At 39.6% G+C, this 14,674-nt stretch overlaps 2 protein-coding genes across 4 annotated transcripts in view; both read right to left on the bottom strand.

Annotated features, from left to right (window-relative positions):
* Positions 1-1,119, bottom strand: part of ildr2 (immunoglobulin like domain containing receptor 2) — a 22,916-nt gene extending 21,797 nt beyond the window's left edge. For all 3 annotated transcript variants that reach the window (XM_016566622.1, XM_016566621.1, XM_016566620.1), the window contains exon 1: positions 1,027-1,119. In XM_016566622.1, the coding sequence (XP_016422108.1) occupies positions 1,027-1,099 (73 nt within the window). In that variant the 5' untranslated portion in view covers positions 1,100-1,119. The remainder of the gene's footprint in view (positions 1-1,026) is intronic.
* A 4,905-nt stretch (positions 1,120-6,024) lies between these two features.
* gpa33a (glycoprotein A33 (transmembrane), paralog a) lies at positions 6,025-13,430 on the bottom strand. Its single transcript, XM_016566626.1, has 7 exons — positions 13,249-13,430; positions 12,051-12,208; positions 10,658-10,874; positions 8,553-8,717; positions 8,332-8,448; positions 7,312-7,444; positions 6,025-7,241 (listed from the first exon to the last, which is right to left on the bottom strand). The coding sequence occupies exons 1-7, from the start codon at positions 13,292-13,294 to the stop codon at positions 6,818-6,820; spliced, it is 1,260 nt and encodes a 419-aa protein (XP_016422112.1). The 5' UTR covers positions 13,295-13,430; the 3' UTR covers positions 6,025-6,817.
* Positions 13,431-14,674: the final 1,244 nt, after the last annotated feature.

Here is a 14,674-nt window from a genome sequence, read left to right on the forward strand (position 1 = left end):
CACTCAAACACACACACACACTCACACTCACACAATCAATCACTCAAACACACACACACACACAATCAATCACTCAAACACACACACACACACAATCACGATCAAGTGTGTCTCCTCTGAGCTTCTGAATATCTGCTATCAATCTAGTCAGTCAACAGAAGAGCTGTTTTCAGATTGTGGTGGGTTTATAAAGTAACACACCCAGAAACAGCTGGTTTAAATCTGACCTGCAGGATTCAGACAGACAGACAGACAGACAGCAGCAGGGAGTGTTCACTAGTAAGGGAGCAGATCATGTGTTTGAGAAGAAAGTTCTTTAGAGGACTTTCACTTCAGATGCTTTTAAATCTCTAAAACTGTAGTGAATCAAATTAAACTGCTGTGGAAATGTGTTCTGTAACAAAATGCAGATTAGATTTGTGAATAAATAGAACAATAAATATTTTTGTACTTATATCTATCTATCTGTCAGGCATAGGCAGAGACAGGAACACAAAGTCTTACAGTAAAACCGGACAAATTCCACATCTCACTGTATCTCAGTGGCAAGCAGAGCTGTATTTACAGTGAGGATGATGAGGGTCAAAGAAGCTCCTGATTATAGAGGCTTTTGCTTAGACATCATTACACAGTCACTAGTTAAGCTCAGAAACACAGTGAGGTGTAACTGCTCCGTAAGCAGTTTTACAGCGTTACCATGGTGATCAAACAAGCACTGTAACAGCTTTAACTGTTTCAACTACTGAAGACGATCGTTTAATGTTACTATGTAACAGCTGCGAAACTCCTGTCCAAATAAAGCAAAACATCGAAACGAACGTGAAGCACATGAAGTGATTGTGCTGATAAAGATCATACGCCACATTTACTGTACATACAGCTGAAGGCAGATTTACTGTACTACATTACTCGTTAACAAAGAATCCCGGCTCCAGGCAGAGCTGCTAGTTTGTGGACTGCGGTGACGGATAAACAGTGAAAACAACCTGCTGCTCAACTTCTGCAAACTCTCGGAAAGTGACGCACCTGTGAAGCCCAAGAGCGAGATCCAGCATCTGAGGAGGGAAAGCGCTTTAGACCGCGCTGTTCTGTGAGCCATCGCCGAATCTCTGCCGTGTTTCAGAGCAAGTGTTTTTCTGAACTTCGTGTTTGCTCTGCGTCTCCGCCCCCGGCGCCGTCACGCGTTACCCACGACACATCTGACCCTGGAGCTCAAAACCAGTCAGGAGGGTCACTTCTGTGAAATTGAGATGTATACATCATCTGAAAGCTGAATAAATAATCTTTCCAAATCTAAAAAGGTTTCTTTGAGAATTAGGGTTAGATTAGCTCAGTTTTAGCTTTATAGTAAAATCTCAGTTGACCAGAAAGTGATTAATTTTTTATGAATTGTTAAAATATTGTCCAAGACAATGTATTGTATTGTACAATAGTGTCTGAGACGCTGTGAGCCTGGATACTCTTCTGTACACATTGAGTTTTTAAAAGATTAGCCTAAACATGTGCTGTAAATAAATACGGTCATAAATGGCTGTTCTCAATTAACAATGGAAACAGTATTCACTATCAGTATTCAGTATTCACTGTCACGACTCAACAAGTGGATTTAGTCACCAACAGTTGTTAGACTTCAGTTAGTCAGCATGAAACGCCGTTCTCAAAATGTAATTCTGAGGGAAACAGAAGATTCCGTGAGAATAAAGGTCTTTGCACACTGAGTCCGAAATTTTCGCACGTTAAAAAATAAATACGACCTCACGTTATGTCAATCATGCTTACACACTGCCTCCGAAAGTTTTGTCCATCATAAAAAAAATTCGGATCAGGTTCGACCTGCTAAAAACAAACAAACCAAAAACAATAGACACCATCACATAATCTGTAATGGTTATACTGGTTATAACGGGATCTGTATTGGTTTTAATGGAGACTGTAATGGACCCTGTGGGTCTCTACTGGTAACTGGTCACCTTCTGTTGGTGGCTTGTTAAAACCACTAAATCCTAATGTAATATGTCCCAAAACACTTTACAGAAAACCATTTTTTAATGGTTAAAAGTTGATGGTTTGTAATGTTTGTAATGGTGTGTGAAGTGGAAACCATATAGAATTTCTGTGATGCTTTCTATTATTATTTTTTTCAGCAGGGATATTACTAATAAAAAATTAAGTTTTGATATATTTACGGTAGGAAATGTACAAAATATCTTCATGGAACATGATCTTTACTTAATATCCTAATGATTTTTGGCATAAAAGAAAAATGTATAATTTTGACCCATACAATGTATTGTTGGCTATTGCTACAAATATACCCCAGCGACTTAACACTGCTTTTGTGCTGCAGGCTCACACGCCGTTCTCAAAATGTAATTCTGAGGGAAACAGAAGATTCCGTGAGAATAAAGGTCTTTGCACACTGAGTCCGAAATTTTCGCACGTTAAAAAATAAATACGACCTCACGTTATGTCAATCATGCTTACACACTGCCTCCGAAAGTTTTGTCCATCATAAAAAAAATTCGGATCAGGTTCGATTTTCTGCGTTTTCACATCCGTAGCAAGCATTTTGATAGGAAAGGCGAATACGAAAAAACGCATACAAGAATTTCGGACTCAGTGTGCAAGGACCTTAAATGTTGCTTTATCAATTCATTACACAGAATACATGTGTTCAAATGAACTCATTCTGATTTTGCAAGGTTGGAAACAATTAAAAAAGCTGCTTTTTTTTTTGGAAGAATTACTGTATCATTTTTGACATTTTTTAATGGTTAAAAGTTGATGGTTTGTAATGTTTGTAATGGTGTGTGAAGTGGAAACCATATAGAATTTCTGTGATGCTTTCTATTATTATTTTTTTCAGCAGGGATATTACTAATAAAAAATTAAGTTTTGATATATTTACGGTAGGAAATGTACGAATACGAAAAAACGCATACAAGAATTTCGGACTCAGTGTGCAAGGACCTTAAATGTTGCTTTATCAATTCATTACACAGAATACATGTGTTCAAATGAACTCATTCTGATTTTGCAAGGTTGGAAACAATTAAAAAAGCTGCTTTTTTTTTTGGAAGAATTACTGTATCATTTTTGATAGATACATTTTAGGTAGACTATTTGTGGTCCCAGTGCTATCAGTCATCAGCTGTGAAGCGTTGAGTCAAAGCCTGTGGTGTAAAGCAGCAGCAGCGCAGGATCCTGAGAGAATGAATGATCAGGCAGTGAACTATACCAGAACATTCTCAAGTTTATTAGTGAAGATGAGTCATATTTATATGCGACAGATTCATGCAGTTAGAGGAGAGGAGTGCAGGCTCACAGATGAGGAGTTCCAGCAACATTATTACACACATTCATCATTTCATTATTTAATAACCCTGTTCTCTCGAAATACTCGTCAGAAGTATACAAAGCATAAACAATAAATCTCTATGAGAAAATTCAAACCTTATTAAATGCTTCAGTTTTCCTGCACAGCTTTTACAAACAGCAAACCCTTTAAAATGTTAACAATCATCGTGTTTCTCTAAGTATCAATTCAAGTAATTTGAAGTTTGATATTAGACTTGTATCAATAAAGACTTCGCCCTCTAGTGTTTCTATCAGGTGTAGCAGCTCATCCCTTACGAAAATTATCCATGGTTTTACCTCAAATAAAGCCGAAAACCCCTTTATTACATTTACGTGTTAATCACTTGACAAAAATATATTTTTAGAATTTAAGAATATAATTTATAATCAATGGATCAGTTAATGAATCAGTCAATCAATGAATCAATAAGAATGTTTAGAAGCGGTTCAGTTACAAATACATCCCGTTAGTTTGTGTTACAGTGTTACAGAGTGTGTGACAACAAGCCCCGCTCTCTAACATCCCTTAAGAAACCATAGTTTTATTGTAGTAAAAGTGTAACAACCATGGATTTGTATAACCACAGTTTTACTACAAATAAAAACTATGTTTAGTGTAGCAAAACCATGGTTGATTTAACGGTACATTCACACGGGGCGTCGGCGTCGACGCTTGACGGAGGGCGTTTCTGAAGCTTGGCGCTGACGCGACCGTCATAGTGACAACAGCCAATCACATTAGCTTTCTGGGTTGCATGAACGCGATTGGCTAGCGTCTGCACCAGGGTATTTGCATAAGGCGATCTGATTGGCTGACGCCTGCGTCGGCGCTTGAAAAGTTGAAGTTTTCAACTTCTGCCGCGAGCAACGGACCCAACGCGAAGCGACGGACCCACAATTCATTTCGGCAACGCTTGACGTCAATCCATTCAAAGTAAACGAGAGGCGTTGACGCCGACGCCGACGCCCCGTGTGAATGGGGCGGGGTTTAACTATAGTGACCATGGTTTCCTGTAGTTCAAACAGTAGATCATTGTGCTTGCGACACCAGGGTCGTGGGTTCGATTCCCAGGGAATAAATGAACCTGAAAAATGAAAGCTGTAAATGTACTGTAAGTCAGTTTGGATTAAAGTGTCTGCCAAAACAGACAGTCAATAATGATGAAAAATGCAATCTGTACGCAAAGCAATGGTAAATTGTATTTTTTACATTTTGAGATGTAAAAACACCTGTTCCCCTAAACAGCAGGTTCCCATTGCTTTAACTTACACATACTGTGTGACTGCATGCAAATGTTCAGCATCTGTCATTTAGTCAACACCTTAAGGTTTTTGTCAATACATGCACTTTCTACAAATACTCTCACTCTGAGAAATAATAACTGGAGTAAATACATGCATTTAATGATTGTCATATAACATCCTACAAAATAAATTACACGAGAAACAATATCAGAGCATAAAGTATATAGAAATCAATCAAAACCATAACAAATGAATCATAAAAAACAGCATGATCTTCTCTAGGTCGAACAATACATTTCTGTCATATAGCTACAGGTGAATATGTTTTCCTTGACATGATTCAACTTTAATGTTTAAGAATAATTATATTTAATTACATCCTAGCTGAAAATGTCCAGGTGCAAAACTCACAGATTGACGTCATCAGGAGCAACAGGACCACTTTTCATAACAATGAATCATAATGAAGAGAGAAGTCGTTGGACAATAGATGACCAGCGCTGAGGGGTAAATGGGTTATAGTTAGGAAACTAACCACCGCAGTTCAGCTTCATTCGGTCACAGTTTAAAACAGAAGCTTGAATGTTAAACAACTGAATCAGGAACTTCAGTGAAACCCATTTGTCCACCAACAGAAGACTTTTGCTTCAATGTTTTATTCTGAAACCATACAAAAACAAATGAAACTGAAATAAACTGAAATCTAACTGACTCACACTACTTATTCCTATAAATGCAGTTAAGAAGACACGAGTTTAGAAAAATCCCACATGAAACATGTCAACAAAGAGTCAACAAAAATCTGAAAAATAAAGTAAATATGAGACAAGGCTCTTTTGAACATAGACGTGAATACAGCAACGGCCTTTCACAATACAAATGAACAGCAGTAAAATCAAAGCAAACCAACCCCATCATCCCGCTTACACACCGTTATAAGAGTATTTCACATTAAAAAATATAAACACATTAGAGACTAAATGGCCACGACACTGAAGTGTGTCAGTGGTAGATTTATTAAAGCCCTTTTAGGCTATGTTCACACTTGGGGTCTTTTTTGAAGCCGCCAGCATCTGTTTTACATTATAAAGCGGATAGTTCCGGTCCTTGATTCTGATTGGCTGAGCCGCGTTCGAAGCTGTTGTAAATAACTCTACAAAGTAACATACAACTTTGTTTACGTTTGTGTGTTGCTCGGCAACCACTTTGTTGCAACCACAACTGTTTCTGAGGAACTACATTGTTTGGTGGAAGAATAATGTTTTTATTAATATCATTACACTTTATTTGCTCTGTTTTATTTTTTGAAACCTTACTACGTATATGGAATAACCGTTTTATAAAAGCAATAATCCCCGTGAAGCCGTGGTTTACAGTGAATTTATAACAGCTATAACTCCGCTTCGCGTCGTACCTAACGCCCCTTAGCTGTTATAAATTCACTGTAAACCACGGCTTCTTGGAGCTTATTGCTTTATTTTACACTGGAGTAAGCCGTGTTTTCAAAAAAGTCCTGAGCGCTTTTTAAAATGCCACCGTTGACGTCTTTTTCCGCAGCTCAGAGCGTCTTTTCAAGTTGAAAAAAGTTGAACTTTTCTGAAAAAACGGCCTACGTCAAGCGCCTTTTTGACAGCTGACCAATGACAAGCCAGCAGCGAGTCGTTTCCATAACAACAAAAACAACAAGAAGAAATGGAGAAGATAGCCGGTAGATAGATCGTACTAGCTTTGGAGCACAAGGAGTTGTACAATGTGAGCACAAAACTCTGTCTAGTCTAAAATATTCTGCAAACCGTGCATCATCCAACCGGAGCTCCTGGACTAAATTGTTGTAAGCACCATACCGTTTCCTTCCCCGTATAATGTCACGCACACATAAACGTCGTTGTGATCCAACATTCTCCTCCTTCAAAACTTCAAAAGCCAACGCAAGAGCCAACTTTTTTCTCTACATTTCTGCAGCACACAGCACTAGGCTACTGTTGTTGTTATATGCTGTTGTTAAAACGCTACCAGCTTTTTATTTTACTATAAAGCGCTCTTGTCAACTTTTTCTTGTCAAAAAAGACGCCAAGTGTGAACACGCCCTTATTCTGTCAAATCTCATATCTAGCATATGAGACACAAAAACGATTAGTTTTTTAGTAAGTGGATTAGTTGTCCATTTTCTCTAGTTTCTGCGTATTTCTGAGGATCGACTCCGCGTCTGCTGAACTCAGTTCCTCGGTTCTTTGGGTTTATTCGGTGGAACGCTGGGCGGTCTGTCGCGACTGTCATAGCGGTCGCTGTCGTAGCGGTCTCTGCGATCATCATGACGGTCTCTGCGATCGTCGTAGTGGTCGCGACGGTCATCGTAGCGGTCTCTGCGATCATCGTAACGTTCTCTGCCATCGTCGCGGCGGTCGTCTCTGTCGTACCTCTCGCGCCGGTCACTGCGATCGTCTCGTCTGTCGGTGTAGTGATCTCTTCGGTCGTCGTAGTCGCTGCGGCGATCGTAGCTCCTCTCGCTGCGGTCGTCAGGCGGATCGAGTCTGTCTGCGCTTTTCACGCGACGCTCTTCCTCGTAGTTCACGTGTTCGTCGCGGTCGTCCTCTCTCTCTTCAGGGTCCTTGTCTGTGAACTCTCCTCCTTCAGGAGTCCTGCGAACACAGAGGAATAAAGCTGAGCGGACGCCCACAGCGAGCGATGCGAGATGTGTTTCTCACGTACCCCATTGCATATTCCTCAGCTTTTTCCCTCCGGCGACGGCAGTAGCAGCAGCAGCAGATGATGATTCCCACAAAAACAGCCACGCCAACAACGCCCCCGATGATCCCCGCCGTGGAGGCCATGTTCAAGGACGCTAGAGGACAAGAGACGGTTGGGTTAGTCATGACCAGCGTTGGGCAGTAACTAGTTATAGTAATAATATTACTTTGAGCAGTAAGTGGTAGTGTAAGTAATTACTAATAAGATTTCAGGGTTACACTTTATTGTAAGGCGTCCTTGTTACAGTGTAATTATATATTTAAGTACTTTGTAATATTAATGAACTACATGTACTTACTATATGGTTAGGGTTAGGATTAAGGTTCGGCTTAGGGTTACTTGCATGTAATTATGCATAATCAATTGTTATTACAAGAGTAATTACATGTAACGTGTAACAAGGACACCTTAAACTAAAGTGTCAAATAATATTACAGTTGCCATCCATAAAACAGCTCGCCTACTGATTTGAAGTCCAACAATCCAATATTTCCTAGATTTATTTTCAGAATTTTCACGACTCGTGAACGCATGAAGTCACCAGTGCAGCAGGCAAGATTGGAAGATTCAGATCAAATTCATCATGAGATATAATCATATATGGGTAACAGAAATTATAGCTACAATTAGCTTCAAGCTACAGATGACAATTAATGAGGTTAATACAACACTTTTATTTAAACGTCACTATCAATCACCACTGAGTGTTTGTAATAACTTCTGACTGCGATCCAATGTGGATTTTGGCCAAATGATTAGACAGAAATAGTAACATTTCAGAATAATTTTTTGGGTAAGATACGCAATTACAATTTATGTTGGTCGTGCAGGAAAATTACTGTTGCCAGAAAGTAATAAGTAAAGTAATAATGTTACTTTTGAAAGGAGTAACTAGTAACGAGTAATAAATTAAATGTTTTGAGTAACGAGCCCAACACTGGTCATGACTATAGGTTCACAGATCAGTTCTTAGTTTCTTACGTGGATCGACGCGCAGGGTCACATTACACTTCGCAGATCTGATTTCGTTGGTGGATGTGCAGATGTAGTAGCCAGACGTGTCCATGGAAATATTGACAAGCGACAAAGCCCCGTTTTCTGAGGAGAGACAGACACACACACACACACACACACACACACTCATTATCGATGCAGGAGAAGAAGCTTTCAGCATGTATTTGAGCAGCATCACACACACGTACGTTCAGAGGCCTTGAGCGGCAGCGGTCGAGGGACGTTATTGACGTTGTAGCTTTGCCATTTGTAGGTCGGTGTCGGCGTTCCCTCCTCGGAGCGGCAGGTCAGTTCGATGTTCTGGAAGTATTCTGCCTTCCCGACAACATTGCAGATGGGTTGTGATGGAGCCACTGGCACACAACAAGAACACACACGTCATCGTAGCATGCACATTTGTGACCGTGCTGGCAAAATGAGTGTGAATGCACACAGGCTAATTTTGAGCGAAACGCAAAAAAAGTGAAAAAAATGTCGATTTATGTCGAATTTGAGGTTTTCACAAAAATTAGGTCATTAAGCCCTCGTCTAGCAATCCCAATGCTCCAAATAATAATTAAACATCTACAATTATCTTTATTTGTACGTTTTCTAAGAGGAGTACCTTTTCTCCCGCATAAAGGCACTTCTAAAAGCGCGCGATCCCGATACATATACACATATACACAGAATTACAGTATTTAAGTTCACGCAAACATAATCTGTTGTCTTAAAGGGTTAGTTCACCCAAAATTAAAATTAGCCCATGATTTACTCACCCTCAAGGCATCCTAGGTGTATATGACTTTCTTCTTTCAGACGAATCCAATCCGAGTTATATTAAAAATTATTATGGCTCTTTCAAGCTTTATAATGGCAGTGAATGGCTGTTATTTTTCAGTAGTCCAAAAGAAGTCCAATAAAGCGCATCCATCCATCATAAAAAGTGCCTCAGGGGGCTCCGTGGGGTGAATGAAAGCCTCCTGTAGCGAACCCATGCGTTTTTTAAGAAAAATATTTAAAACGTTATAAACAGTTTTCTCTAGCTAGCGCAAACTGTCGGAAGTCCTTCCGATGGATAATGTATAGGACATCAGCGTAGCGTAAGCTCTGGTGAGAATATGCTAGTCTCGCGAGAACTAACGTTTGTTAACAGGAGCAAAGGAAGCAAAATTCCCTTATTTAGCAAAGGGAAACCAGTCTCCTCTTGGCTTATAACGAAATCCTCCGACATTTTCTTTACAAATCCTCGTTTTGTACTTCTAATCCGTGATCGGTGTTTTGTTTTGCTCTCTCCTCTGCGCTTCCGCGTGCATCACTTCTCTTCACTTCTCGTCCTTCGTCATCCGCTGGAAAGGCTTTCTTTGGTGAACGCGCGTATGACAGTTAGCGGAAGCTAGAGATTAGTGATTATAACGTTTTAAATATGGATATTTTTCTTACAAAAACTCATTGATTCACTGCAGGAGGCCTTTATTCACCCCCGGAGCCATGTGAGGCACTTTTTATTATGGATGGATGCTTTATTAGGCTTCTTTTCGCCTGTTGAACAGAAACACCCATCCACTGCCATTATTAAGCTTGGGAGAGCCAGGACGTTTTTAAATATAACTCGGATTGGATTTGTCTGAAAGGAGAAAGTCATATACACTTAGGATGCCTTGAGGGTTGTAGTTTTAATAATCAGTTTATTTGTAATGAACACACTAAATGGATTTTTACATTTGATTATTTGTTTTTCTTATTTTAATGCTTTTGTTTAAATGTAAAATGAAAAAGGTAATGCATTATTTGTTTCTTTCTTATATTTGTATAGTTTTTTTGCATCTGTTCTTATTTATATTAACAAAGATAAAATAAAAATAGCTACATAATACAGTAATTATAATTAAGAAAAGAACTGGAGGAAAAGATGCAACGTTGCTGGTGATTTTGCTTTGGAACCTTCAGAAAACTTTGTGTTCTTGTTTTATTCATTTTATTTCTGAGTTTTTTATTCTATTCTATACAGCACTTTGGTCAGCTTCGGTTGTTTTTAAACGTGCTTTAAAAATAAATATTGTTAAAAAAAAACTTTAACCCGATTTTTCTCAAAATTAACTTTGCTGACTCTATCGACTTTATAGATAACTGAAAATAAAAATAACTAATTTTTGAACATTTGCTCAATGTGACTCATTTTGCCAGCACAGGTCACATTTCTGGACTTGAGTGTTGATTACTGAAGAGATCTGACCGCTGATCCTCCACACACACAGTCCAGTCGTTCATAAGCATCTCTCTGCAGGGTTCGGAGGACGGTGGCGTCTCTTACCCAGCACCACGAGACTGGCCTTGTCAGACAGACGGCCCTCCTCATCATCCGGATCCTGAACTTTGCACTCATAGTCCCGTGTGTCGGCGCTGGTGACGCTCTGCAGCTGCAGGTTGGCTGTTCCTTTCAGCAGATCCACCTCCATGTTTGCCCGGCCTTTATATTTATTGTATACCTTAGTTTTACTCCCGATAGTGAAGTAACCTACGACGTTAATCTGTATAAAAACAGTACAATCAATCACAAAACATTAACATAGCTCCATCCCTGCTAAAAAAAACCCAATAGAAACCATCACAGAATTTGTACTGGTTATAACGGGACTTGTATTGGTTTTAATGGAAACTGTAATGGACCCTGTGGGTCTCTACTGGTAACTGGTCGCCTTCTGTTGGTGGCTTGTTAAAATAGAATATGTCCTAAACCACACAACAGGAAACCATTTTAGTTGTTTTATTGGTTAAAAGTTGATGGTTTGTAATGGTATTTGTAGTGGAAACCATAAGAATTTCTGTGATGGTTTCTATTGTTTTATTCAGCAGGCTTGGCGGAGCCGGGATGTTTTTATAGGGGTGTCCAGGGAGGGGCCAGCAGTCTGGGGTGGCACAGAAATCTTCATTATTTCAATATAAAAATGTGATTGACTATAAAGTATTGGACTGTGTTAGTGCCTAAAACACAACTGAATACAATTAATTTCTACTAAATTGTAATTGAGATATTTGTGAATTAGATCGAGTAATGCTGAGTGAATATAACAATGTGTGTATTATTCCCCACCTCCAGGTATTTTAATAAAGGGGCTCACTATAGCTTTATTGCTCAGTCAGCTTGGTTCTGGTTCTCAAACCCCCCAAAAGCTTGTTCTCTATCATTGCATACTCATAGATGAGACATGCAGATAGTGATAAAAAGAAAAAGAAGAAGAAAAAAAGGCCGGAAGTCAACAGCACATAAATGCCAGAATGCAAAATGAGTTATTTTATGCATTTAAATGGTTTCATTTTCGTTTGTAAAAAAAAAAAAAAAAATAGCGCATGTTTTCTAGTTTACTTGTGCAATAAATTACAAAAAAAAAAAAAAAAACATAACTTGCGCCTTATATTGTGATCTCGAATTGCACAATCTTTTAGTACATGCATTTGAGAGACGTTCTTTAATGTGATGCTATACGTACGTGAAAAGTCTGAAAAGTCTTCCGTTTGATGTGGTCATGAAGATATACGGTGGTTGCGCGCTTTAATAAATGCATTTCTTGTCAAGAAAAGGAACAAAAACTGCAGTTTTGAGTGGGGTGGCCACGCTTAGGTCAGCGGGGATATATGCACGAGCACAAGTGTTGTTAGCTGTTCTGTACTGAATGATTCCTGTGATGAATCTGTCGGTTTATTACCTCTGGATCATCCTTGATGTCTGGATCTGCCGTCCATGATATTGATGAGAGAGATGTACTCGGTGTGAAAGTGCAGGGTATCACCACATTATCGCCCCTCCCAATCTTATATACTTTATCTGGGATGTTTACGGTCATGCCTGAAGTCATGTGAACCCCTGTCAAACACAAAAATGTGAATAGAAAGCACTTCATGAACTATAGTTTGCATTTAACACTGCATCGTCTTGACATTGTTTAAATGTTTTAAAAAGAAGTCTCTTCTGCTCACCAAGGCTGCATTTATTTGATCAAGGAAAAACAGGAGTATTGTGAAATATATTAGTACAATTTAAAATAGCTGTGATAGATTACTTTTAGGATATTCTTTGATGAATTGAAAGAAAGCAATCAGAAATGTTTCTTGAGCAGCAAATCAGCATATTAGAATGATTTCTGAAGATCATGTGACACTGAAGACTGGAGTAATGATGCTGAAAATACAGCTGCACATCACAGAAATACATTACAGTTTAACACATATTCACACAGAAAACAGCTGTTTTACATTAGAATAATATTTCAGAATTTTTACTGTATTTTTGATCAAATAAATGCAGCCCTGGTGACTTCTTTCAGAAATCTTCTTTTAAAAATCTTAATGATTCCCAACTTTAACCAGTACTGTTACCAACAGAAAAACATACCAACAATTATGACGAAAATGTATATGAATTACTTATATTGTTACTGCTCAACTGTTTGTCTTTCACATTTCGTGAGACCTAATGGAGTTCTCAGAGCGAGATTACTGAGGTTTTTAGCTCGAGAGAAAAAATCAGTTTGCTCTCATGTTATTTCATTGCGGTGTGTGAGAAAGCCTTGAGATGATGTCGAGGTGAAGTGTTCTGCGGGGGTTTGGGGTGCTCAGTGTGTTTGGGGCGTTGGCTCAGAGCCGCCGCTGCGATCAGGTGAGATCTGAGACACGGCCTACAGCCAAAACAGCATGATTACCATCTCATAACTGAGATTCAGGTGGAAAACTACTAGCTGTGACCTTAGTGTGAAAGTAACATTTCATTAATTCTGAACTTTATTTGTCTGCTCTATTCAGAAGCATATGAAGTGACCCAGAGGTGAGTGTGATTGTCGTTCTGGCTCACCTACACACTGATGAGTAAACACACACACACATTCAAACAGATTCAAGCTTACTTACCAGCGCAGAGCAGACATATCCCAAATATTCCCAGCGTTCCTGCCATCTCTGTGAGCGTCCAGCAGCGTCTCAGGTATGAAGGGAACTGAAGGTGTTGAAGACACTGAAACTCACTCTCTGAGCCAATGAGACGGAAATAAAGAGCCAGGAACCGCCCCGCGGTCGAGTCTCGTCTTGCCCTGTTTCTCTCGTGTGTGTCACAGTTTCTCGTTTGAGAAACCACACAGAGACCACAGTAACCTGCGTCTGTGCTCTACGTATGAGGAGGAAAACCCAAATCAATCAAGTAATGGCTGTATTGAGTGGAAGCAGTGTCAGCGGTTGTTTGTGCAAACTCTTGCAAACTCGATTCTCACCATTTTATTCAGTTGTAGACTGAAAAACACACACTGATTTGCATCAGATCCAGAGAAACTGGTTTGACAAGAGCAATATGATGAGGGAGTGACAACAGACACACACACAAACACACACACTCTCACACACACATACACAAGCACAAACACACTCACACACACACACACACTCTCTCACTCACACACACACACACACACACCACATTCACAGGAACATTAACACACACCCTACAGACTCTCAACCACAAGCTGATGGTTTGATCTAGTGATAATCAGTGATGTCACGATCATGTGTGAATTATGTGACCAATCACCACTGAGCAGCTGATTTGCATTATTCATGAGCAGCGTCCTCTGCTGGCTAATTAAAAGATCATTCCATCTGAGACATGCTGAAGATCTTAGAAATCACATTTACACACGTGTCAATATCTGTCATAGTATAGTATAGTATTAATAGTATTTTTACCTTTATATTACCTGAATCAAGATAAAGTCAGTGTTTTATTGTCGTATAACCAAATAAATGTAGTTTGTACAAGATGAATAGTTTAGACTGACACAGGCAGTGTTTCTGTGTTTCTGTGGCAGTGCAGAGAGAAACACGTCTCATGATTCATCTGTTCTGCTGCTGGATCTCGGAGAACATCAGCTGCTCAACTCAAGGCCTTTCCTTCATCCAGAGACACAGAGACACAGAGAGGGTTAGACACACAGACAGAGAGACACAGACACACAGACAGAGAGACACAGAGACACAGACAGAGAGACACAGACACAGAGAGGGTTAGACACACAGACAGACAGAGACACAGAGAGGGTTAGACACACAGACAGAGAGACACAGACACACAGACAGAGACACAGACAGAGACACAGACAGAGAGACACAGACACAGAGACACAGGCAGAGAGACACAGAGAGAGACACAGAGAGGGTTAGACACACAGACAGAGAGACACAGACACAGAGACACAGGCAGAGAGACACAGAGAGAGACACAGAGAGGGTTAGACACACAGAGAGACACAGAGAGGGTTAGACACACAGACAGAGAGACACAGACACA

Source organism: Sinocyclocheilus rhinocerous, unplaced genomic scaffold, assembly GCF_001515625.1.
Source record: "Sinocyclocheilus rhinocerous isolate Xijiao unplaced genomic scaffold, SAMN03320098_v1.1 scaffold632, whole genome shotgun sequence".
In the NCBI taxonomy this organism is placed as follows: domain Eukaryota; kingdom Metazoa; phylum Chordata; class Actinopteri; order Cypriniformes; family Cyprinidae; genus Sinocyclocheilus; species Sinocyclocheilus rhinocerous.